This window comes from Geospiza fortis, unplaced genomic scaffold (assembly GCF_000277835.1).
Source record: "Geospiza fortis unplaced genomic scaffold, GeoFor_1.0 scaffold408, whole genome shotgun sequence".
Lineage (NCBI taxonomy): Eukaryota > Metazoa > Chordata > Aves > Passeriformes > Thraupidae > Geospiza > Geospiza fortis.
The window spans coordinates 1452121-1478801 of NW_005054330.1; the positions used below are offsets into that span (position 1 = coordinate 1452121).

General features: G+C 40.5%; 1 protein-coding gene across 1 annotated transcript in view; it reads right to left on the reverse strand.

Moving 5' to 3' along the window:
* Nucleotides 1–363: 363 nt before the first annotated feature.
* The window catches only part of GALNT9 (polypeptide N-acetylgalactosaminyltransferase 9), a 110565-nt gene continuing 84247 nt past the window's right edge, over nucleotides 364–26681 (reverse strand). Inside the window, exons 7-11 of the mRNA XM_031057420.1 lie at nucleotides 17316–17501; nucleotides 13310–13447; nucleotides 10914–11009; nucleotides 4378–4545; nucleotides 364–3681 (exon numbers count right to left, since the gene is read on the reverse strand). Of these exons, the coding sequence (XP_030913280.1) occupies nucleotides 3535–3681; nucleotides 4378–4545; nucleotides 10914–11009; nucleotides 13310–13447; nucleotides 17316–17501 (735 nt within the window). The 3' untranslated portion in view covers nucleotides 364–3534. The remainder of the gene's footprint in view (nucleotides 3682–4377; nucleotides 4546–10913; nucleotides 11010–13309; nucleotides 13448–17315; nucleotides 17502–26681) is intronic.

Below are 26681 nucleotides of genomic sequence, written 5' to 3' on the forward strand. Positions count from 1 at the left end.
TTACCTTAGGACTCAAACTCATTTTTAGGGACTCTAACGTGCTTAGAAAATAATATTTTTCCTGGCTTGGCTTTCACAACAGTGTGCTAGACTTTCTTACTGGTGTGCTGGTCCTTCTTACCTTCTATTCTTTTGTCCTATGACCCAGTATTTAGCTCCATAATCCCCTAAATCAAACAAAATAGCATAGAAAGCCTTTGATCTGAATTTTCTCCACAAGGCATATTACACTACATTGAATACTTTTCATGAGATCTAGAATGCTGCACTGTGGGAAACAAGACTGAAAATTTGAACACCATTAAGCAGGATTTCAGATTATACTAAGGGGTGAAATACTGACAAAAGAACCATAGACTTTGGTTAAAACAGATAATACTCAAGGCTTTTTTTATTATTATTCCTTTGACGAGAGAATATTTAAGACCCTCTCACATGCAGAGTCACCATGTTAGTACCACAGCCAAAGCAGTGGTTCATACAGATAAAGAATAAAGTAAAATTAATCCAACAGATGTGTTTTGCAAATATAAGAAATTGTTCCAGCGAATCTTAAAAAAATGACAATCACATAAAATACCAACTCCACCTTTTAAGAGTTATTTTATTTCTTTTATATTATTATGTAAATCTCAAAGCCATTTATCTACCACAAAAACCTGTTCTCCTTCTTGTACTCTAAGTCTGGTTCTTGCAAGCCTCCTGCAGCTGGTGGCCTTGGCACTCAAACCTGCCAGGACTGACCACTCTCAGACAGTGTGGCCACAGTCAAATGCCCTGAGGAGCAAAATTCCAAGACACCCAATTCTCTTTCATCATGGTGGTGTCAGATGAAGGTTTGAAATCTCCCTTGAAATCTCTGCCAGCAAACACAGATCTATCTGGTCCTCTCAGCTTCAAAGCTCCTAAACTGCCCATGCAAGACTCCTTTCAGGAGAGTAGATTTAAAATCTGGTATTCCTCTAAATATTCAGCTTTCCTTTTTGATTTACCCAGGGTTTGAAAGGCTTGCTGCCCTACTGCTAACCAAGGATCTAATGTGGATTGTTAATAAAAGACAAGGAAAAAATAAAAAAGAAAGCACATGGCATATTTGCTTCTATTCAGTACTGTAACTTCATACTCTTAATAGGTCACACTGATATATAATTAATTTCCACTTCCTGCCATGTTCATATAAAGTAGTTAGCACTTACTCACTGGAAAGACTAAAAATAGGTGTGAATGACCTGTTACTCCCCCAAAATCTCACCTGGTGAAACCATCTTTTCCTTCTTTCTCACTTTCCTCGAGGAGTAAAACTCCATCAGAGCAAACAAAAGGAGAATAAAGATTTCATACACTTTAAAAGGTGGAAATTGTATTTGGAGAGAAGATGTACAAAGTCTTCAACATCTGCTGCATAGATGGCAAATATAATTTTAAATTGTCTGATAGCTTAACATAAGGAGGTTAAATGCAGGGCAGCTGTTCCCAATCTATATTTAGTCTGAAGTTTCCTACCTGTTTTGGACCTGCAGGAAGGCTTGAATACTGAGATTGTCCGTGATTTTATACAGTATTGCTTGATTTATTAAAGATGCTACTCTCCCTGCAGGTCTTATTACACTTTCCAAAAGGTTGTGTTCAACTTACCATAAACACAGAATTTTAGAGTATTTTTGTATCTAGAATCTCACCCAGAATTACTCTTTTGTATATGTTCATGTGTAACGTGGTCCATGAGACATGAATAAAGATCAGCAATTAGCCACAAGTAAACTCCAGGAGAAATGGCTTTGTATTGCATCTTGCATACTCGATTTCAGGAATAAAACTGGGCCAAAACATAGTGATATGCTTTCTAGATACTAACCAAGACTTGACAAGACCGGATGGATTTTGCATGTTAAAAGTAAAAATTTTATTACATATCATGCCCTTGAAAAATTAACTTTGTTTCCATTACATTTTGTTCAGCATGCCTTGAAATAGGAATGGCAAAAGTTATTCAAGGAACAGATCACCAAGATTCACAGTACCACAGTGACTGCAATTACCTATTTTCCTGGCTCAGTAAAACAAAACAAAAATTTTTAAACTATAAAATATTAAACTGTGAAATTAACAGATACCATCTCTGTCTCTCCTTCAGTATGACTGAAATCATCTGTACAGAAAAGCTGTGTGCCACGGACCCACATCCAAAACCTGCTGATGACGGTGCTCATCAATTTTGACAGCTTTTTGGATGAGACCTTGTCACTGCTCTGTCCATATGCACTGACCCTGCATGAACCACTGGATACATTATTAAATTCAGGTTTACAAAGATGCTGCCAATGGGTCAGCTACAGTAAAATATTTATATTTCAGACTAACAGTATTTATATATGCTCCCTACCTCTTGCTCTAATTTGCCTTCTTATCACCAGGCTTGTGTTTGTTTTTCAAATGCTGAAAAGACTTTGTTGGTTTGTTCAGGAAATTTGTCTAGACAGTGCTCACACAGCATATTTGCTCACATTTGACATTTTCACAGGATGGGAAACAAAATGGAAGATCCAAGGTTTTAAGCTCCACAGATGGCACCTAAGCCAGTCAGCTTATTTCCAGAATAAGGAGGATTTGGAGTATTCTTGTTCCAGGCAGTCTCTGGAACAACACAACAGTGACCTGCAGGACAGGACACACACTCAGGGCTTTGGGGCCAGCTGAGGCCTCCTGAAATCCATCCATCCACCAGGACGTTTACTGCCTCAGAAGAGCCAAATGTCCAAGTGCTAAATTGTGATGTCTCTACAGCCGAAAAATGTAAAATGTGGCAATATAACGGAGCATGTGGCTATTTTACCTATTCAACATTTATCTGTGTCTAACTAGAAGAGGTCTCTAAAATGCTGCTCTCCAGCAGCTTGAAGGTTGAGAACCACCTGTAAACATTTGCAGAACAGTCTCTTTCTAGAAACAGAGACTCCTAAACAATCAACCTTGAAGTGTATCATATATTATAATATATTTCCAATGTTATTTACAGATCTTCTTGTTTAGTACAACGAACCAGACATGCTGAAAAGGTAGGATTTTTCCAGTCCTCTTTTATACGAAGTACAATAAAAAAGGCACATAATTATTCACTGTAGGAGTTGTGCACCAGTCCAAAACTTAAAGCTAAAAAGCTACCCATCAGAGAACTCTCTTTATGAGGCAGTATTGGGATGTCTCCTTTGAACTCAGCATAGAAAGATCTGTCAATTTCTCTAGGAGAGCCTAAGGAATCCACTTTCCTGTTGTATTCTGGTCTTCACAAGATTTCCAAATCAACAGAAAACTCTCGTTAAGCTTCCCACACCATCTGCTGGAGCAAGGAAAAGTCAAACAGGGCATGTGTGTGTCTGCTTTCCTTTTTCTTCTTTCTTTCCTTGGAATGCCCAACGATGGAGGACTCTTGAGAGCCAAGACCTGTTCAAACTACTTTGCTTTAAGACAAATGCCTCAGGAGATATGGCACACTGAGCAATGGACAGCAGCAGGAGAGGCAGCTCAGCCCCACAGTCAGTGCCGCCCATGCTTGATCCAGTTTCTAATCATCCACTTCTGCCCCGAGCACCTTTGTACGACCAATCTGAGCCCAAAATTTGCATCCTTTGACATTTCCACTTCTAGACAACGGCCTGTGTCTCTGCTGATGATTGGACCATTCTAGAAAAAAAAAAAAAGATGGGAAAAAAAAAGATTAGAGGAAAGAACACACAAGGTGAATGGACTAGAAAAAACAGTGCTAGATCTGTAAATCCTTAAAAAACATTATAAAATGCATTTCTATATATACCAATTGATAAATGCTCAGAAAGTGCTAGAAATTCCTAGGAAAGGCTAGCTAATACATAAAAAGTACCCAAACAATTCCTTGATAATTGTACATTTAGAAATTGCTGGGAAAATCCCCCCAAATCACTAGAAAATCTCTAAAAAGCACTAGTGAATCCCTACAGAGCCAAGAAATAGGAAATCCCAGAGACTGTAATAATGCTTTTGAAAATCTTAAAGCTGATTTGAAGATTCTAAATCTTAAAAAAATGCCTATAGAGGTGCTAGAAAAATTATAGAAAAGTTCTAAATGCAAAAAACTCCTGGACAGTAAACAATTACAAGCATGTTCTTGACAATCGGGACAGAAATTGAGAATATTCCAAAACAGGATAAGTAAAAATTCCTTGAAATCATATCCCAAAATTTCTAGTAATAATGAAAAAATATTCCTGGGTAGCACATGATCTATGGAAAGCATATCTGACTATTTCTAAAAAGTTCTGGGGGGAATTCCTGGTACAGCACTCCAAAGACCTCCTTGTCATCACCCCTCTTTAATTCAAGGCTTCCTCAGCTCTTCCCCACCTGTGTGAAATCCCAGAACCTCTGTGCTGGCCTCAGGACATCTTCACACTTCTTGAGGGTGGGTGTCCTGCCCTTGCCATCGTCCACCAGGCATTTGGAGTCGGGCAGGAAGGCGGTGGAGCCCAGTGGCCCCAGCTGCAGGACACCTTCCGAGCTGTAGCGGACGAGCTGGGGGAGAAAGGGGAATTCTGAGCTGCTGAGGAGCCCTTGGTCCTGCTGCACACTGGGTCTGGGCCATGCTGCTCAAGGGCAAACCTTGGCAATGCTGGTAAAACAGAGCACAACATTCCCTTCTCCCACACTTCCGCTCCCCACCCCTCTGCACACTGGGTCTGGCACACGCTGCTCAAGGGCAAATCTCGGCAATGTTGGTAAAACAGAACATGACATTCACTTCTCCCACACTTCTGCTCCCCACCACTCCCCACCCACTATGTCACTGCAAAAAGGGCAATCAAGGAAGTGAAGTAATCAATATGTAAATCGTGCCCACTCAGCAGGAGTTGATTTAACAAGGACACGATGTCAATTTTGTCGTGCAGTTTGTTCTTAAGAGCTCTGTTAGAGGCTATTGATAGCAACAAGTCTAATTAGTTTTTGTAAATAAACATTACTGAAAAAATCCAACCATGCAACCCGTATCCAAAAATATGAGAGGAAAAAAAGAAACCATGAGGGAAATGGCAGCAAATTTGCTAACATATGCTTCAGGCCTACATAATAAAGAATGACACTCTGGTATTTCAGTTTTGTGTAAAGCACATTAAAGCAAAAAGGCACGACGCTAATTTGGCAGCAGGCCAATACGTCAAATCAGACTTATCTACTTCTCACTTCTGTGCTTAAACCCAGAGTCATTAAACCAGCATAATATTTTGCCCTTCCTACTCTGAAAGTGCAACAGCCAGGTGCCAAAAGACTGCAGAGTGGAGTCAGCTACGTGGCTTGTGTGCTGTCAGTCTGGATGCTGCAGGGTGAGGATCTGAGCCACCAAAGAAATGCAATTACCACCCAGGAAATTCACTGCCTGTCTGGTCCTATTGCTGTTCTATGGCTGAAATTACTTAACAAGAAAGGGAAGGAAGGTCAGAAGTGTCTGCCATTTATTGGATGCCACTGACCAGTGTGTGGGATATCATTAAGAATCAATCAAAAAAACTCAAATTAGAGTCTGGCGTTCTACTGCCATCCTTATTAACCTCAGAAGAATCATGCTGTGAATAATCATTTCTTGCTGGTGGTAAAAAGAGCATGGTCTACTTGCTCCCAGACCAGATGCTCTTTGACATAGTATGTGTTCATTTTCCCACCTGCCACTTCTGTTCAGAGCAGCCATGTGAAGCATAGAGGTGGAAGAGAGCCTACATCAGAGACATAACCACATGAGGATGCTCTGGGTATGAACAGTGCCTTTGTCATGGCACAGTCTGGACACACTTCATCAAGACACTTTTGGGGTTTTTTTCCCACTCTGAGAGGTTAGGAGGGACATATGTAAAATAAGCTCAAGCAAGCAAAGCAATTCAAAATATGAACGGACTGCCAGGTCAGACAAATTAACTTTGTTTTTCACATAAAAAGGAGCTGTGTAAAAAACTGCAAATCAAACACAACATTTTGTCTTTTACTTTTTTTTTCTTAAATAAAACCAGACTGTATATTTCACACTTCTATTTAATGGGTTTTCAGCAGAATTCAAATGAACTGCAGGTATGGCTGAAACATTGACCAGAAAATGTATTCATTATTTCTCTGTAGTCCTCAGGTACTGTCCTACAAGCTTGTTGGCTTTGCCTTATGTAGATAATCAGAAGCAGTGTTTATAATGGGCTATCTGCTCTGTAGGATAGGATTGATTTTCCTTTTTGAGATGAGCAGCATTTTCTGTACTGGTATTAAAATTGTCTAAAATATTCTTTGTCATCAGAATCTCAGTAGCCAGAGCTCCATGTGCTCTGTATCACAGTGGCCATGCACTTTGTTATACAGCAGGCTGTCAGAGCAGAAAGGACCAGCCCTGCTTAGGCTTTAGAATGGAAGATACATTAACTCTGTTCTAAACTATCTGCAGTATTGAAAGTGGCAGTTTGTGTTACAGCTCAACTGGGTCAGGGATGGCTACGTGCAGGAGACTCTTATCTGTACAATCTTGAGACAAATGGAACAGCATGGGCCTAATTTCCTGAATCTGCACTTTCTGTCAAGTTTTTATGGCTGTTCCAACAGTCATGAAAACTTAGGCTTATTCCACAATAAAATAGAAATAGAAATAGAAAAAAACCCACCCATAAAGGATTATCTCAGTTCAGACTATATTATATAGAGCTGTAGAGCCTGCTTCTGCAAAATCAGACCAGAAATTAAGGTTCAAGAAACTACTATATGATTAATAACATCTGTCTCCAAAGAATTCCTGTCTTATCTTCCTAGAGACAACATAAACTGTGAAAATAAAATAAGCATTAAAATAAGTTGCTTTAGGATAGAAAGCAGAAACTGGGACACAGCCAATTAAAAGTATACCTCCTGTGTGCAAACTTGATCTTAAGTGTCACTAACATATCCACAAAGAAATAATTCCTATTTATGTTAGGACTGTGGGCATGATACACCATGTCAAATCCATTCCCACTGCCAACCAGCCAAAATCAAACGACAGAATTCCCTTTGTTAAGAAATATTAAATTTTACGAATTAAAAAAAGAATTAAAAAATCTGTGCAGGTTTTGATGGGCTGAGATCCTTAGATATCTACACACTCCAAATTGCAAGCTGCAGAACAGAAGCACACTTCTGTACATCACATTGGGATGGACCTTCACTCAGTTTTTCTCTTTTATCTAGGAAGGGCTGAAGGATTCAAATGACACTGAAGCCAAGTGCTCTATTAAATACTAAAGATCTAATCCTGATACCATCTGCTATACTCATGTAAGATAGGACAGTTTTCCCTTCAACATTGAGAAATCTGAGCAGAATGCAAAAGATGTCAAAGGTTGTTTATCAAAGCCACCATACCTGGATCAAAAATAGTCAGTGCTGCTGCCTATGGAATATGATCCTCCAGGAATATTAATGTGGTAAGAAAATGGCAGCTTTAAACTGGAGGATTTGGCTTCAAAAACATCCTTTCCTGCTAACTTCCAGTCAAGTGAAAAAAGCACCAAATGATTGCAGGTAATTGTTTGTAGGAAACAGTTTCTAGGATGGGTCTGGTAGCTTTCCACACTAAATTTAACCCCTCTCTCTCACACTTTTGTTCTCCAGGCAAAAGGAAATCCAAAATGGTTCCTCAGCCTGCAGCTAAGGCAAGCTGTCAGCTGACACAGGAACTGAAACAGTGAGCAATGCTGGAATCCCAAACACCCTACATCTCCAGAATACCTGTCCCCTCAGGGCAAACAGATCCCAGCTTATCAAACTTCCATGTTTGCTCCAGAATCCCACCCACCTCTTCCTGCAAGTGGAGAAGGCACCTCTTCATCCACCCTGCTGCCCTGCACACAAATCTGGGCAGTCACAGCTCTACCCAGCAAAATGTTAAATATCTGCCCTCTAGCAACAGTTTAAGCAGAGCCTTTCATCTCCTCTCACTCTGTTTGTGTAGCTGCAGCCCCAGGAATCAGAGCAGGGAGCTTTCCCTTCCCTCTGGCTGTTCTCAATGCAGAGGGAGTTCTCTCTCTCACAGCTGCAGAGCCTCCCCTGTCTCTGCTGTGAAAGGGAAGGGAGGAGGGTGGCCAAGGGGGCTGTTCACCCTGGCCTTTCTATCCCAAGATGCCATTTCATTATGTTCTCCTTTCCTTCACATACCCTATAATCAGCTCCACATCATGGCATTCAAGGCAGACTCTGAGAATATTTCCACTGGGGCTGTGTAGTGATCTCAGATGGTTCAAAACCTGCATGTCCTGGAACCATTCTATGAAGCTTCCAGAACAACATGTTCTACTTTTGGGGGTGTTGTATCTGTCCTCGCAACCTCACTTTTTTTTTTTTCAAATTTATTTTACAAGAAAAGTGTATAGTACCACTGGGCTTTGCAGCTGATTGCCCAATGGAAGCCACACACAGAGGCAGAGCCGTTCAAGCCTCCAAATATATTTCTTTATTAATAAATCTTCTGTAGCCTTGGACTGTTTCTCCCAGTAGTATTTGCAAATGTTTTTTTTTTTTCCTGAAAACCATTAGACTCAAACTTCAGATCCAATGAACACATATAAAAATAGGTTTGCTGTAAAATAGGTTTTGAAATCATCTCAGACTGATGCAAAACCTTGTCTGGATATTCTTAGCTGTTAGCTTACAATGACTAAGCTCAAGTCAAACTCATTAAACTAAATTGATGTAAACTCAGGCTAAATGCATTCCAGAGCATCCATAAAAGAGCTTGTCCCTGTTTGAATAAAGAAATTTAAAAGCTGATATCATTACAAAGATGTGATTTATCATGGTGAAAACTGATCTTGAAAATACACATAGGGAAAGGCAGTCACAGTGGAGTGGTTTTATTTTGCCACTGTAATGCAGGACAACAACATCCAAGGGAAACAGAAGGGTAAGACAGAGAGAAAAAGAACATTTTATCACAGATGAACAGTAATCTTATTCCTAACTCAGCTTTCTTTAAGCACCTGCCTGACTTGGGTGGGTTTCAGTGGAACCATGTATACACTAAAATCACTGGTAATCTGCTTGTCAGAATTGAAGAGTATGAAAAACAAACAGGGCTGTAGCTAAACAGGGAGAGGCTTTCCCATTGGTAGGACATATGAACAACAGTGATAACCCAACTGGGGAAAGGGAGTTCCATATTTATATGAATTCATATTCAGTAGGCATGTACAAATAACCCAAATCTCAGCTCAGTAGGGTATTTTATGTCCTATGCTTGAGATGAAAAATGTCAGAAATGGAAAGCTAAATGCAGTAGACAACTAAGCTCACCCAGGCTGATTAGAAGAGGAGCTTAAAAAATGTTTATTTAATAAATTAAAACGCTTGCTGTCAACACCTTTCGTGCTATGTGCTTGAATATCCTTGATTAGGGTTTGTGCAGCTGTGGTTCTCACACTGAATTAATTTTGTAAATTGTGGTGAGATTATAGAAGTTTTCCAGCTGTGTAATCATTAATTAACTTGGCTGCATTTGAGTGGCTCCAACCCATGCTTGTCTGTGAAATACTCAACTTAGATAAAACATCACCTCTGCCTTCATTTGGTGTCTCCTGCAGAATGAAAAGTCTTTTCTTTTCTTTTGTTAGTTTGTTTGCTTGTTTTAAAGGGAAAAATTCACTGTAACTTATGCCCTCATCTATTTTCTTCCTGAAGTCAAAGCCTACTCTGTGAAACAGGAATCATGGAGGCAAACAAGTAGGTTAAGGACTTAAATTGCAAAATAAATTACAGTCAGAACCATTTATTTCATTACTCTTCTAAGTGCTAGCACACTATGATAGAGATTAGATGTTGCTAAGGGACTTTCAGGAAGGACTTAAATTTGCAACTTTCTGTTCCGATTAGGATGGAGCAGGAGACTGAGCTCTCTCTGAGCGCCTTGACATCTCTAATGAGAGTCTTCTTGAGAAGCTAATTTACATCTATTTAAGCAATGCTATTTTGTTACCTTATGCAAAGGCTGTTCCTTCCACCTCTACTAGGAGAGTGTCAGTCAAATACTCCATAATGATCCTGCCAAAGGTGGACATTGTGCCAGCAGGAATGTCTCACTTCACCTCCGTGGTGATGCACGAGCCAGGACTCCCAATCAATACATGCATGACTGAGCCTTGGATAATTGTTAAGCCTGATAAGGTCAGAGTTTATTTACACATGAGAATGGTCATTAATATAATTTTGATTCAGATGCTACTTCAAAAGAACCAAGAATTTCCTTTCAGAAAAAGCTCGGGTCCTGGATTTAAATAATATCCAACTTGTATGAGTAAAATCATTATGAGCATGGAAAGAAGAAATGTCATTTTTAAATCTTCAGACATCTGAAAGAAAATAATAATATGCACATGGACTGACCAAAAAAAAAAAAGGAGAAACCTTCTATTTAGAAAAGTCTTAGAGGATATTCTTAATTCCCTTTGAAGCTGATGTTAAATATGTGCTTAACTTTTTGCCTACTTGGGGAATCAAATCAGCAGCTTGATAAATAATTTCTGCCCAAGAGCCTGATGGACCAAGGAACAGTTAAATTAAAGAGGTACCATGAATAAGTCATGTTATAGCAAGAACTGCTCACTCACACAGACTACCTAAATTAATTAATCTTCAGTGGATCCCTGTTATTTAAACAAGTAATGTGATCCTTCTGTTTTCCTAACTGGCAATTTCAAAGTATGGATTCACAAGCTGGACAGCCTTGGAAAAGGCACCTGACAAGACTGGAGCAAAGCCAGACATTTGTCTTTGCAGCTCAGGAATTATACTGCCAAACTCAACCCAAATACATCCAATTCCTCTTTGTTTCCTCTGAATATTCTCTGAGTTCAAGGTTTCTCACTCATGATGGGGTTTTCACCCTTTACCTGGGAGGACATTCCATGGCAGGGATAAAGGATGGCTTTGTCATCCTCTTCAGCCCCCTGGTCCAGGCAGTAGCCGCTGGCTTTGCTGTTCCGCACCTGGAACCAGATCAGAATGAAAACACTTCAGCTGGAAATTAATCCCCATTTTAGTCCAGTCCAGCTACATCTCAGCTGTGCTACAGCTCCTGAAAAAATACTATGTAAAACTGCTCTCTGAGGGACACATGCTTCTCCTTCAGCTATGACAGAGTACCAGCAGTGAATCTGCTCCAGGAAAAGACATTATTTGGACAGCCTGCTGTCTCTACACACCTTGGGTCAGAGGTACATTTTTGGCAATTACTCAAGGATCAGAACTTCCTAAAATTCACCCAGGCCAAGTTTTGCTCCAAATTGCCAATGTACAAACATAAATTTTGACCCTGTATGTTGAGAATGTGGCTTTACAAACAGGATAGGAGCTACCCGGGATTGGTGTTGGATGTGAGATGTTTTTGTTTCTTCCTATTGCTGATATAAAACCAAAAAAACATGTGAAAAATTTTTATCTGAACTGAAAATATAGTACATTGTTATGTACAGAAGTGACATAAAGCACGTTTTATGACAGGGCACAGGTTCAGAGATCCAAGGAAGTAAAAAATTCCTCTGCCTCCCTAGACAAGAAGAATTTACAAGTCTATAAAAACTGGGATGGAGCTCTTGTGAAAACACTTCCAGCCTTTCTCTTGAGGCTGGAAGCATTACACACGTATTTTGAACATAGAAAAATCTTAGAGATATCATAAACAAGAAGTTATTTAGACAGACACCTCACAAGACTCAACAGGTCAATTTTGGTTTAGACTGTGAAGTACCTGTCTGGCCACCCCCATAATTTAGAAACAGCTACTGCATAAGGTGTCAGAAAAAAATCAGTATATATTCCTTCATATTACAGTGTACAAGCATAACAGGGAATCCAATTGGATAAGGGGACCCACCAACAACTAAATTTCAGGAGGTTTATTTTATGGCTTGGGTGCTATAAAGGCTAAAGAAGATGAAGACAGCTTTATGAGATGGCTTTAAAAAAAGGGGAATTGAGTCACTAGGAAATATATTTTTACTAGTGTTTCAATCTGTCTCACATCTACTCAATAGTTATTTTTCTTGAAACTCACAAAAATCCAAACATCTTTTCCTCCAGGAAAACACCCAGACGTACTTTACAACAAGCTTGATGTCATTAGGATGAAGCCTACAGACTGAAAGGGACCTAAGTTGCTTTATAACAGGTATACCTTGTGTGGCTCTATTCTATTAAAAATGTTAACAAATTTGATATTTGCATCACTGAACTTCCTGTTTGACTCAAGAACCTTCTATGTGACAGCTCAAGAGGAACAAAATTTATTTTAGAGCCCAGATTGCTCAGGGTCTGGTATAATTGACACAACATTGGCACTTCTGCCAATGTTCTTCAGTGTTAGCGACCTTCTCAGAGCCGACAGATACCAACAGCCCCTCTTGAATTTACTCAACGTCTTTTCTCAGTTCCTGATGGGGATAGTTATATTAGGATGCAAAGTGATATTATGGAATAAAACTTCCACTTTGTATCAATGTCTCAAGTGCCTGACTTATTTTTGTATGAAGTCAATCAAATGGAAGAGAAAGGAACAGTCTCCATTTAGCTGTCTCGTGGGAAAATATATTGACTTTGGATTTAATTGCAGCTCATGTAGACAATTATTTGAGCTCTGTTGACCACTGACATTTTCTTTATGATGTTTGTGGCATCTTATTTGGGAAAATGATTGGCTCAAACTTATGTCTCAGCGTTTTAAAATGAGAGCCAAGGAGGTTGTGGGTAATTGTCGGTCAGGATGACTTCACCTGTGTCACAGCATATGTCACAGTTGAGACAGCCACGATACACAGAGTATCACTATACAACATCAGAAAGCTCTAGCCCATACAGAGTAACATCATATTACTTCAGAAGGCTTCAAACCTGCCCTTCTTGTTCTTTAGCTCAACTTTTTATCCACCTCATGTTGATGCACTGCACCTCTGCTTCCTTTGGTGGTTGCTCAGTGCCCCTGGGCACTCCATGGCTCAAAGTTTCAATGCTGCTCATCTGCTCCTCACAGCTGTACCCATTGGGGATGGGGCTCAGCCACAGCCCCACTCCAAACTACCACAAACTGTGTGCCTACAACCTGCTGCCCTCCAACAAAAGGAACAGGGCTTCTCAAAGCCACACTCCTTAGTGTTGATTAAAAGGAGGGGAGGGCATTTTTGTCACCACTGCTGTGCTGATGTGTAATTGCTCTGTACATCCTGATAGCCAGCTCTGAAAGCAGAGGAGTGCTCGAGTGCAGCTGTGATGTGTTTCCAAAGACAGGCTGTACCTCTCCATAAGTGACTGTGTTATTGTAAACCCTCATCTCAGGGTACACGTTCTCCAAGTACCACTTAAAGCTCCGGCACTGCAGTCGCTGTCGCAGAGCAATTCTTTCAGAAACGTCTCCAAAGTCAACGCCGGGGTTCTGCAAAGCAGAAAACGAATACAGAAATCTCACTGCACTGGTTTTATGGTTGCTATCTTCACTGAAATCAAACTGGAGTTCATTTTGTGTACCAAGCTGTATTTCCCTCTTTTTCTTCTTCTGTTGTAAGCAGCAGCTCATCAAACAGCTGGTGCTGAATGCAGACAATAAATATTAATGAAAGCCAGTGGAAAAAGGAGAATAAAGAACAAAAGAACCCCTAAAATAAATCAAAATAATAAGAATACAATAAGAATATTGTTACTTACAGCAGTTCTAAGTGTTTGCAATCAATCCTGAAGCCTTTGTTTTCAGATTCATTTAGAATTTAGGCAGTAATTCTGACCTAAAATATGGCAGCTTGGTCATGCTTTACCCCAGTAAGAGATTTGAGTATTCAGTGAAATAAATGATGTCAGAATAGATCTGTTAAAACTTCAAAGTGAAGCTGCTCAAAAATTATTAAGCTCCACTAAGCATTCATATAGACCAGCATTCAGTTTTTACTAGAACTGGAGCTCATTTGCAGACTTGAGCCATAGAATGCAGTTAAACTCAAAACCTTTATAATTCTACTTCAGAATCTAATTCACATTTAAATACAAATCCCATGAAAGACACAGACTGGAAGATTCAAGTTAATATGAACAAAGTCAACCATTTAAAACTGGTGAGTCCTGAGTTAGAGTCTGTTGATTTAAAGTGTTATAAATCATCACAGTTCAACTTTAAGACAGTAAGAGTTACCTCATCCAAAAACCTTTTCTGACACTATATTAATCAAATGGACTGAAACTGGGGAGTTTTGCATGAGATCTCCCTGAAGTGCCTTATGCTTTTCCTCCAGAAGAATATCTGTACATTTTACAGATTGTTTCTAATGCAGGGTTCCAAGACAGCAGCAAATCTTAGCTCAGGGTTTATTAAGATCCCCAACAGATGCCTGGTTTCCAGGAGAGAATACAAGTGTAATACTGAACAGGTTTTCCTATTTGCCACATAAAGGGTTTGCTGTGCTCACTGCTGCTTGCTGATGCACGTTCTGTCAGGAGCCCTCAGTGCAGCATCCATTCAAATGAATGTTAATTTACGTGGTACTTGAGGCTGCATGGAAGGAGAGCAATCCTCTGAGGCACTCAGTGCAATAAATCATCCAATGTAAGATTCCTTTATCACTAAAATTGTCGAGGAATAAATCATAAGTGGGGATGTACCAAGTGTTTGGTTAACTGGAATGAAGCTGTGCTGACCTGCTGCTGGAGGTTATGGGAACATGATCTTGCAGGTGTGCCCAAGACCATCTGCTGATCTAGAAAAACATTATGCACACATTCTCAATAACCTGTGAATTGTAAAAAAGGTGGTGGGAAGAAGAGTTAATGTGGAGAAGTTAAGAATATAAGTTATAGAAGAGTTAATTTAGGTCAGTTTTGTGGTATGGGAAAATGCATGTGTTTTACCTGCCTCTTTTCTGCCCTATTTAAAATGAGGCAACACAGTGCCCTTTTTTGCAGTGCTGTTTCTACAGAGCACAAGAGCAGCAAATGGAGCAGCTATGAAAACAAATTGAGCTGTGCTCACCCTCTGTGCCAGCTGCAGCCACCATGGGCTGGTTACAGTGTGATGGCACAAGAATGAGGTGTCCACAGTATTTACTTTGTGGATATATTCTTTTTAACCAAGGTTTCTAATTCCCCTGCAGAAGGTTTTTGTGATGCTTTATGCCAAAATTACAGGACTTCTGTCATCTGTATTGAATAATGTCATGAACACTAACATCAGCTTCCTTTTCCTGAGAGCTAATAGGCTGATTTTTATGATGTACATTTTATCAATCAATCAATTTATTTTATGAAAAGGAAATTTTAATGTTCAGTACTTCTGCTGATTTTATGTCTTTTATTGTAGATGTGGCTGGGGTTTTTTAAAAGCTCTGCTCTATAGCTCAGTGCAGAAAACTGCATCAATAAGTAATCTCAGGGAGATTAAAGGAAATCATGTTTTGGTGTAAATGCTTATTTAAATATCATCTTTTCTCAGAATTCATTTGCACATGTCATCAAGCAAGCAAATTTACAGAGGTTAGTTTTTCATCTCCTAATTGAAAACTGACCATTTTAGCAAGTGCATTTTATGTGTTCAGACAGGGCCAAAATGCTCATAAATTTTCAATGGACACTGCACTGTCTTCCTCCTACTGCCACAGAAATCTTCTGTGGTAAAAGTGATGCAGTATTGCCTTTTGTTAAGGCAAAATAATTCTCTGCAATTACCTCTTGTGCCAAAAGAAGTCACTAAAAACACATTGCACAGAATGTCCAATATTGAACAGCAGTGAGTGAATTTAGAGCTGTGAAAATATCTGGCATATTCACACATGAAATGGACAAAGAAGACACATTGCTCCTTTAAAATGTGTATTTTAAAAACTGTAAGGGGAAAGAACAAAAACAGGGTTTCATGTATTAACTAGGTACCAAAGTATGAGTAGATGTTTAGGACAGACTAAATCTAATGATGTCTTAGGCAAGACTCCCATGACTTTGATGAACTCCAGGTCATAACTGAATATTCCCAGATACCTCTGGGTTTGCATATTTTCCTGTTCTGATAGGAACATTCCTGTTCCTATTTGCTTCAGCTCTGGCCAAACTCCTGCTGTAAGGGTTAACTAAATCATCCTTACCCACAGATCAGTGTATGTTACCCCTCAGCTGCTCTCCCCGTGCCCCTTGACATGAATAATTTGGATGCAAACACAGCCAAGGAACAAACCAACAGCCAGCTTCCACCTGGCTGGGATATAACATAAAACTCTTTTCTTCAAGAATTGTGCTCAGTGCAGATGTAGCATGTGATATACTTACAGAACTAAGTGATAAATGGAACCTACAGTTTATCTAATATTTATATTACATGGATTCCTAGAGGCCCTCACACGCCATCTACAATTTGTATGCACAGTGAGAAGCAGAACGTGCCCACATTGCACCTCTCAGCCTGTGGACAATAAAACTATTTAATGTGTGATTCTTTTATTGCATACTTCGTTTTTTATGCTGGTGAGGTCTACTGAGTCTCACAATGAATGATGATATTTATTTATGGACATTCCTGTTGTCCCCACTGTTGGAGCATATGAACACCTCAGAGTTTAACGGCGCCCCAAATTAACGACTTCTGGGGGAGCACATAAACCTGAGACATTTTGCTCTGGTTAAATTATAAATCCGTGTCACTGCATACAACAGTCAGGACTGAGTGCACAACTAAACTTAGACTGAGGCAGCAAGTTCTCCTGGCAGAACTCTCCATACTGAGCATGCACCAAAGCACTTTCCCTGAGCTTTGCCCACTTTGTGCAGCTGTAGTAACACCCTTCCCCTGTCACCATGAGATTTTCTGAAAAATCCCTTTGCCAGGATTTTTCTCCTGAGATGATGAGAAGCCTCAGCTTCTCCATGTTTTGCTCCTCTGGAATGCGGCCTGGAGATTGTTCATCCAAACACGTGAATTGTTTTTAATTAATCACCAATCACAGCCAGCTGTGTCGGGACTCTGGTCAGTCACGGAGTTTTTATGATCATTCTTGTTAAGCCTTCTGATGTCTCCTTTCTCTTTCTTTAGAACAGTTTTGATATATAATTTTCTTTTAATATAATGTAATATAACATAATGTAACATGATATAATGTAATATGATATGATATAATAATATAATAAATCAGCATTCTGAGAACTTGGAGTCAATTCTCATCTCTCACCTCATCCTGGGGACCCACAACACCGCAACATTCACCTCCAAGAGCTAATTAGGAACAGTTTTGTGTTTCTGCCTGTGTTCAGGCCAGAGTGTGGGCTGTACTCACTGCCATGGGGATGTTCCAGGCCATGTAGACATGAGACTTGAAGTCGTCCATCCAGACCTCGGCGGCGCGCAGGGCGTTGCGCTTTGCATAGTAGTCGATGTCGTTGTTGTAGGGCTTCTTGGTGCGCTCAATGTGCGCCACGCGGGAGCAGGGCAGCACCTCCATGCTACCCCCGCACTGCCACACCTGGGGGAGGCACAGAAATCATCTGTCAGAGCCCAGGACATTCCTCTGACAGCCCTGGATGGCTCGAGAGCCTGGCAGGGAGCTCAGAGACCTTGGCACGGAGTCAAAGATGCCTGTGCCTTCGATCTTAGCCGGTGGAAACAATTACCAATTTTGTGTGAAGATTTACAAGCCACAAGAGTTTGAGTAGAAGGGTAGTGAATGTATCACAGGGTGAAAAAGTAGAATTTTGGGGATTTAGAATGGGGGCTCAAGAGGCAAGATGGAGGAATCCGGGCGTGTCCTGTCTGTCTCCTTCTTGTCCTCCATCTTCTGCTGTGATGGTGGCACTTTTGGATTGGTTTAAAGTAGAGACAGACTGTCTAACATAGGTGATAGGTATTGGAAAATTATTGTAAATAAAGTACACATAGTTTTTAGTATAAAAAGATAACACCACCCTGAGGGCGGTCAGTGTGCCTCAACCCGACCTGCTGGACAGACCTCAGCGGGTCAGAAAGACAATGTACTAGATAAGAGAAAATAAACAGCCTTGAAAAACAGAGCTGAAGAATCCTGACTTGTTCTTCGAGTGAGGGGCTGGGAAAAAAGACTTTTTAACACCTTGGGAGCCATTCCAGCAACATGAAACCTGAGAAACAGCCGTGCGGCCTCTTTTTCCCCTCCAGAGGCAGCACAAGTGCTTCTGTGCAGGTGCTGTGTGTAGGGCGTTTGCTAGTCAGTTCAAAAGGATCACCCAATTCTCCATTTGCTGCACAGGGCAGGTGGGTCTGAGGGGATGCAGATGGCTGCACGAGGTACATAAGTTTAGAATCCATAAAGACACAAGTCCTTCACCACAATATCACTGTTCCTGGGACCATCAGGCAGAGAATAAATTGTGAGGTGGTAACCCCTGCCATGGGTGCTATTTTAATCTAGTGTTACTGAAACTTCAACAAAAATCAGCTGTGTCATCTGGCTGTGTTTGACACGTGAGTGGGGTATGGAATGGGCTCTCAGGTCACCCCAGAGCCATCTCTTCTCCAGACTAAACATCTCCAACTCTCTCAGACTGTCTCCACAGGAGAGGTGCTCCAGACCTCTCATCATCTTATCTCTGTGGCCCTGAGCTGATGAAGAGGGCTAAAAGGGGCTGAGTGGAGACTGTGTCACCCAGCCTGCCCAGACACCATGGAACCCACACTGTGCAATTTTCTCCCTGCTGATTGTTTACTGTCTGAACTCCACGCAGGGGACAATGAGGACTTGTCTCTTTGCATCAGCAAGACCTGGAGTGATGCAGAGTGTGGGAGGCTTATGGATCTAGCTCCCTCAGGTCTGCACCTAGTAGAAAAGTCTGAAAATGAAAGATATTAAAATATAAGCAGTAATCCAGTACTTTCCAAGGTTGCCTTTTACTGAGAATAAAAACACACTTCCATAAAGATGCATTCCAGAACTATACTGGGGCATTCTCCACCTAACCTGCCTTTTCAAGGACAAAGATAAAGTGCTTGGGAAGTGGCAAATAAAAATCTCTGCTCTGGCTTTTCTTTTTTTAATACTTTGTTAGGTAATATTTACTTGCTGCTTTCCAAACAGTTCTGTAGTAAATCACTGGCTACTGAAATTTACATTTGATAAATGGAATACACTGAAAAACACACTGCTCATAAATGTGGACTGATGTGTGCTGAGGGTTTCCAGTGCAAAGAGAAAGCACTAAAAAAAAAAAAAAAAAAGAATTAAGTGATTTTCACAATCAGAAGGAGAAATGAGCAATACACTCTAGTATACTGCTATTTGCCCAACCCAACCTGGAAGTCAGCTGTTTAATGCACAGCACATTTTTCTTTCTATTGATATGCTTAATGACCTTGTAACTCTTATTTATGTATTTTGGTACCAAGGGCAAGTACATTATCTGAGTGACAGATTTATTTCCTTTGAATGCCAGTGCTCACACAAACCTGAAAACGAAAAGCTACTAAACTGCAACATTAAAGAAAACAGTTTAGCTCATCTGTAAATTCAACACAAACAGTTATTTATCAGTGATAAATTCTCCACAGATGAAATCCACAGGGAACACAGACACCTGGCTTTGAAGGAAGCACAATAAAACAAGGCAGCAGCAGCCTCAGGCCAGATAACTCTCACTCTGTCTGATCCTGGTGCTCAGCTCTCAGTAGGGGTCTGCCTGTGGTGTGACTGCCCCATCCATCCCTTGGACTGCTTTCCCCTGACACTCACTTCTTCCCTTTCTCCTCAGCCCAATTTTGCTTTTTAAAGGGCCAACATCCGCTGAAGAGGAGGAAAGAAAGAAGGAAACAGCCAGAAAATACTCAAGGAAATTTTTCTTCCTTAGAAGATGCTGAAATTTACCCCAGATGACTTGTTTTTTTGGGGGGAATATGTCACTTTTAACACCAGCAGGGGATGTTTTCCTGGATAAGAATGGTATTTCCAATCCCAGAGAAAGAGAACTGGATGTAGAGCACAGGGCCAAGGAGTCAGATATCTGTGTAGCACCCGGTGAACATCCTCATGCCACCATTTCTCCACATCCCAGACAAATGTCACAGCTCCTCAGCTGTGGGAATTTCTTTCCAGGCCAGACAAGGTCTCCTGTTTCACTTCATGAGGATCAGGTGCTGTTCAGGGGAGCACAGACATGACTCAGTATCCTCACACCCTTTCAGCACATGGCTAAGCACAAGGTGAAGATCTTGTCTCCTTCCCTTCCAGCCCAATAATTACTTAAACTTACACTAAATAGAAGAGTTTCTGTAGTAGAATCAAACATGTGCATCCAAAACTGGGCAAGATCCCAGCGGCTGAGTGCCATCATGTGAGATTTGGATGAATACTTGAGACTTGTGCTCGAAGGAGGAGGATGGGAAGTTCAGCTCACCTTCTCCTCTCTAGACACAGAGCTGAAAGGCAGAAAACCATTCCCTGCCTGCTTCTAACCAAGGGTGAAAGAATGAGAAAACTTTTGCTGTGTGAGTCAGGTGAGAGAGGTGAGTCAGCAGCTGGTCCTGAACTGGTTGCTTCCCATCCTCTTTTCATTCTCAAAACTGCACTTAATGACCCATTTTAACAGTAGCAGACAACACATTTCCTTCCACATCAAATTATGAAATTATGCCAGGGAAATAATTACATGCCTCTGTAAAACATTTATCAAGCAGGGTCCTTAAAGAACCTTACTGGGGGAAGCAAACTATTTCTAACTGTGAACATAAAATGATGCCCAAGGCCCTCCAAAGAGACACATTCCAGACAATCAGAGAAAACTGCCTTCTGTGTCTGTGGCTTATCTTCTGGGATAACAACACATTTCCAGCCCAAGTTATCCCTCACATATGGAGCTGCCAACAGTAAATGTGTGCCTCAAGGTTCATTTACTGAGCTGCTGGAAGGGTTACAGTCTTTGAGCTGCTGCCCACAAGGCTGCACATCGCTGAAAATCCCACTCTGCCTTCTTTTCCCCCATGCAGAGACAAATCCCTTAGAACAATTTTTTTTTTTGCCTTCCCAACATGTACTCATCAAACCTCTACAGTGGGGTAACAGCCCAGGCTCCATGGAAGGCCAGGAGCAGCAGCAAAGCAAGATGTGTTCTCCTTGACTTGGTGCAGCTGAGCAGCCCAGGGACTCAGCTTTGCCTCTGTGAGCATCTCACTGTGCAACATTTTAAGACATGATCAAGTAATTCCAAGAGACACTCAATTTATTTGCTAATTGTAGCTAATTTCTAATTTCAGCACTGCTCTTTAGGCTGCTATAAACAAAATTGATGGCAATTTAAATGTTACCATAGCCGTGTTACCTTAGCATTTTTACTGCTAATTATCTCAATCAACTTTTCTATAAACAGACATATTAAGAATTGAGAAGAACAAGTACCCCCATCAGGAGTAAATTACAAACTGAGTGATTATGTTTGTGGCTTGCACTATAATGATTTACTGGCGCCAATTATCAGCTATTCCTGTACACCTGAGGTGTGGCTGTCCTACAGGAAAATGTTTATTTATGCAGCAGCCAGCTGGACATCACATTTTATGCATCAGAGGAAATCTGAGATGAGGCTGTGTCTTGTCTACCATGGCCTCAATTGTGCATCAGCAAAGCTCTCTGAAGGCAGGTTTGGAACATTATTTAGAAAGGGTAATAAGGTGCCAAGCTTTAATTCTTGCCAAACAAGAAGAAATTTTCCAAGGAAACACATTTTCCCACAAGTACTTTCTGCTGAAGATTGAAATAACCTTTATCAGGATTTAAAAAAAATTAAAGTTAAAAAGAGTTAAACAAGCCTGGCCACCACTAAGTAGGAAGTAGAGCTGGGCTAATCAATTCCTAAATCTTGGCAATATACATAGAGAGAACATTGCTGATGTGTTCTCCTGCCCTGCAGGTGAGACCTGCTTCCAACAGCATCATGTCCTGCAGAGCGAATGTCAGAGCTCAGAAATATCCTGGGATTTAATATTTACCATTTTTAGCTTTTTAAATATTATTCCTGGGATTTAATATTTGCCACTGGCAAGAGAGAAGCTGCAGCTCCCAAGAGGCTCTTGCTAATTAAAGGGAGTGCTCTTCCCTCTCTATGGACTCGGTGCTCTGTAAATTGAAGATCACATTATTGTGTACACTGGAGTGACTGCATGGGGCTATTTAATTTGGTACAGATGATCTCACCATAAGCAAAATCAATAGGTAAAAATAAAAATGGCATGAAGAAAAAGTTGAGGAGACAGTTTCAACTTTGAAAACCTAGACTGGAAGTAAAGATTGTGGTCCTTAAGAACTTTGTACCTTGCTGTGAATTTTGCAGCTTAAACATCCTGGTGCTCAGTGAGAGAGCAGAGGGAGCTCTGCACTTATCCTCCAATCCTTAAGAGATGTGCCAACTCTTCTAGTGCCCACACTAGAAACCAAAAATTAATGGCAATATTGCACAGTTAGTGTTCTTGCATCTCTGATATTGACAATTTATGTAGTTCACTGAAAACTGATCTTTCACAGTAATTTATAGCCTGACATTTTCTTGTTTTCTAATGGAATCTTATGGATATTCTCTCCTGCATGTATTCTCAGAGCTGCCTAGAGAGTCATATTTAATCAGCTGTGCTAGATAAAGTGCTCTCTCTCTGTTTTTCACTTCACATAGGAAGCTGTTAGAGACTGGGGAGCTGTCATAATCAAACACATCATATGGAAAAATTAATCACATGCTCTCGTTTTGTTCATCAACCGCATTTTTATCACCATCTTTAAAGGCAGCCACAATTATGTTTAAAAAAGTCCCAACTGTCACTTCTCAAAATAGCCTGTGCTAGTTAATGGTGCACTTCTAGAGCAAAAATCCTTCCACGCTGGGACAAACCAGCTCACATCAGAGAGACTTTTAGCTGCCAAAAAGAGACTTGAACAAAGGAAGAAATCACATCTCAAGATCCACAGATCTTTGTTTTGTCAGAAGTTTCAGGATAAACTTCTGACCTATGCTTTCAAATTACAGGACCCAAAAGGGTCCTTGGTTGACTGATCCTGACATTGACCCGGTGACAATCCCTCCTTTTTGCTCTCAACTCCTGCTCAAAGCAGTTGGCAGATAATCTGCTCACAGCAGATGTAGAGGGAGTGTGACAAAACCTCAAATATGAAAGCTAATTCTGTTATTAGGAGTCTTCTTAGCCTGCATGTGTCAGTACCTATCCTTTACTCCTGCCCTGGAAGGCTGGAAACACAGAGCAGTGTTTTAGCACTAATGATTTTTGGAGGGTGGAATTTCACCTGGGGCTCTCCTCATGTTTTTTTCCTGGCTCAAACAGCAAAAAACTTAATTTGAAGGGAGAAGAAGAGATATGAAGGATAGAAAAGTACAGCCATGCAAGTCTTTAGGATATGCCTGGCTCTAGTATTACTGCTCCATGATTATTATTTTTATCAATATTTCAGTTGTCCCAATGAGGAATACTTGGAAGCTTGCTGCTTTTCCCACAACTGTTACAATAGAGTTCAAGGGTGTGCTTCAAGATTCTCCTGCAGAGTCATTTAAAGTGAATTTCATGACAGACTCAAAATGATACCTTTTCTTTATAGAAAAGTAAAATAATTTTTTCATAGATACTTCATTAGCCTTTAAAATTTGTTAGAATTTTTCGGAGTTTGACCTCTCAGCTTTGATCCCTTGGGAGTTTTCTGGTATTTACAGATGATTTGCTTTCAGGAAAAAAAAATGCAGTGGAACAATAACATTCTTGCAATGAGACACTCAACACATGCATGTTTCATATTTGTCTGGTGGCTTTTCAGTAGCAAATTTAGAGGCTGTCCTTCACATGTTTCTTAGAGGTTACATAGAACCTCAAGCCAGTTAAGATCTCAGATGTGACAACAGCAAGAAGATAAAACCCTTCTGTTAACCCTCTTACAGAGGCAAACAGATAAGCAAGAAGAAATTGAAACATGTTCTAGAGAAACTCACACTCAGCAACTGCTATCTTGCTGTAAAGATAAACTTTGTGTGTAAAGAACTAGGGCTGATAAATTAATAGACTGGCTGCTATGCGAGGGAGGAGATAGGATTTAAAATGATATTTAAAATGTCCCATATGCTTTAACCACTAATCCCATCTCCATAAACCCATATTTTGCACAACTTTTACAAAGGGTAATGCACCTTTGAAAAGAGCACGTGTGGGGAAGAAGCAAATCTCTCTTCTGCAAGGAAAATTCCAGATTCTCTGAAATGCCTTGCTGGCGGAGGATGGAAATTCAAAACCCATTCAAGGCAAAAAGAGCAGCCTGACCCTGCACAGGCAGGATTCCCTGCGCCACACTGAACTTTACACACAGACTTCAAATGGCAAAGAATAAAATACCCCAAGCTCCAAAAGGTGGTGGTGGGTCAGGAATTCTTGTTTCCTGCTGGGGAAGGTTCAGTCAGTGCAGTGATGCTGGACAAGCTCCCCCTGCTCCAGCCTCCCTGACATCACTGCTCAGGGTCTGGCAGGCAAGCAAGCACTGAGGAATGGGAGAAGGGAGAAAGGACAGCCAAAGAGCAAGGATTTCATTTGCAAAGGCTTGTTTTCCTTAGCAAATTAATGAATGTTGGCACCTTAAAATGCTCCAGGAGATGTTAACAGCTCCTACCACGTAAATGACAGGCGTAGGAAAGAGACTGCTTTGAGGCAAACCCCCAAACTTCATAGACTACAGATAATAACTCCATTTTCTCTGAATTCTCCTCGAGTCTAAAAGAGGTTGCAAATTTCTTCTGGTCTAGTATCATCCATATATGTTGTGTTTTGCAAGCACAAATCATTTTTTCTCTATAAAGTAAATGAAATTTGGTATCTCTAATGTAGTTTGCTAATTGTCCCAGGCAGATGCTTCTCATAATGTACTCCTTCAGAATGCATTTGATGAGAATAATTTTCTGCTTTCTTACAAATTTACTCAACTTTTTTCCCAAATCAATAGCATCACTGTCAGTCATTTCTGTAAATATGCCAGCACAGATCCTGTTTGTACTATAACTGTTAAAATTCAACAAATTTGCCTTGGAAAAATACAATCTATATGGGATATATGAAGCAGCATTAAAGACCAGCCTGTTATTCTTGTTCCTCACATCTCCTTCATGTGATTGCCTTAGGTTTTTTCTCCTCACTTATCCCAAAAGACCATAGAGAAAATCTCCCTCTAAGTTCAAACCCCAGCAAAGGATAAAGTCTTATGTACACTAAGCTTACATGCGAAAATCTGCAGCTGAGCTCCTGCAACATTTAAGTTCTTAGGAAAATACCCCTTTTTGCCAGACAGTGCTTTATTAACCTGCACCAAAGCACCAGGCAATGCTGACTGCTCAGCTCAGCAGCTGGAACACAGGAACAGGACACTCCCTGCCACAGTCCAGCCCACAGAAAAGCTCAAGATTAGATAAACTGAGCATGGCAGCAATCTCCAAACCATGTTTAATCTCTGGCAGATGCCAGGGGAAGATCAGCAAGAACACCTTAGGTCAAAATAGGGATGCCTTGCTTGACATAGAGGTGTTCACATGACCACAGAAATCTCCTGAAGAGCACAAGATTAACCCTGCAACAGCCTCTCCCTTCAATTGTCACCCAAACTAAGCCAGAGGGAAAATAAAACTTGTTAAACTTTTTCTTTTTTCCACCAAAGTGAGTTCTCAACTTTCTTGTGCAATAACAGTAGTTCACACTTCCAGCCTTTTGCTAATGAAATAACACTTACTGTGTGCTCAGCCTTCAGTAAGAAGGCTGAAAAATGATAAAATGCTTCCTGACATTTTAGCTGAGACCACAGGGAGGAAGAATAAAGAATGGGATTTATTGATGCTTCAATTAGAATAAAGTCATTCTTGAACGAGAAAATATTGAAACAGACTGACTAATGAAGTGATCACAAAGGGTCTTTTCAAAGGACCCTAAGTGGAGTCATCCTCATTTGTTTTCTCTTTCCACAGCAGACCATTAAATGGTCTTTGCATATTGTCTACACTAAATCCTGCAGGGTTGCTATTTCATTTTAAAGAAAAAAGCTTTTAGGCTGCAAGGGATTCATTCAGTGAGAGCTATTATGCTTATTGTGGCTTTGCTGCAGAGCCAAGGGATTTGCTATATGCTCATTAGATCCTGCTTTGTTCCAAAACAATCTTTTACGATGCAAATTTCAGCATGCTGATCTACTTAAAATAACATTTTCAAAAAAAAAAAAAAAAAGAAAAAAAGAAAAAAGAAGGGGAAAAAAAGGCTATTAAAGTAAATTTTCTTCCAAGGCAGGAACACTACAAATTCAGATTACTTGCTAATATTTTAGACCATGAAAACATCTGAAGTCTCAGCTTAAATTCAGCTTTGAGCATGGTTACAAGAAGTCTCAAGAACTTGGTGTTAGGGGCACACAGCAGTGCCATGGGTGGCCAAAGAGAGCTCAGAGGCCACACCATGAGGCCATCACAGATGAGGAACATTTGTCACTTGGCTGCTTGGTGGCTGAAGCACAAAAGGTTTGATTTGTTCAAGCCTTGGCACCTGAGGTATGCACCAGCAGAGATGTTCACTCACAAGATGAGAGCTGGGAGTTCTCCACAGCCCTGCTCCATAATCATCCCCAGGGCAGTGCTGACACCAAAAAAAAAAAAAAAAAAAAAAAAAG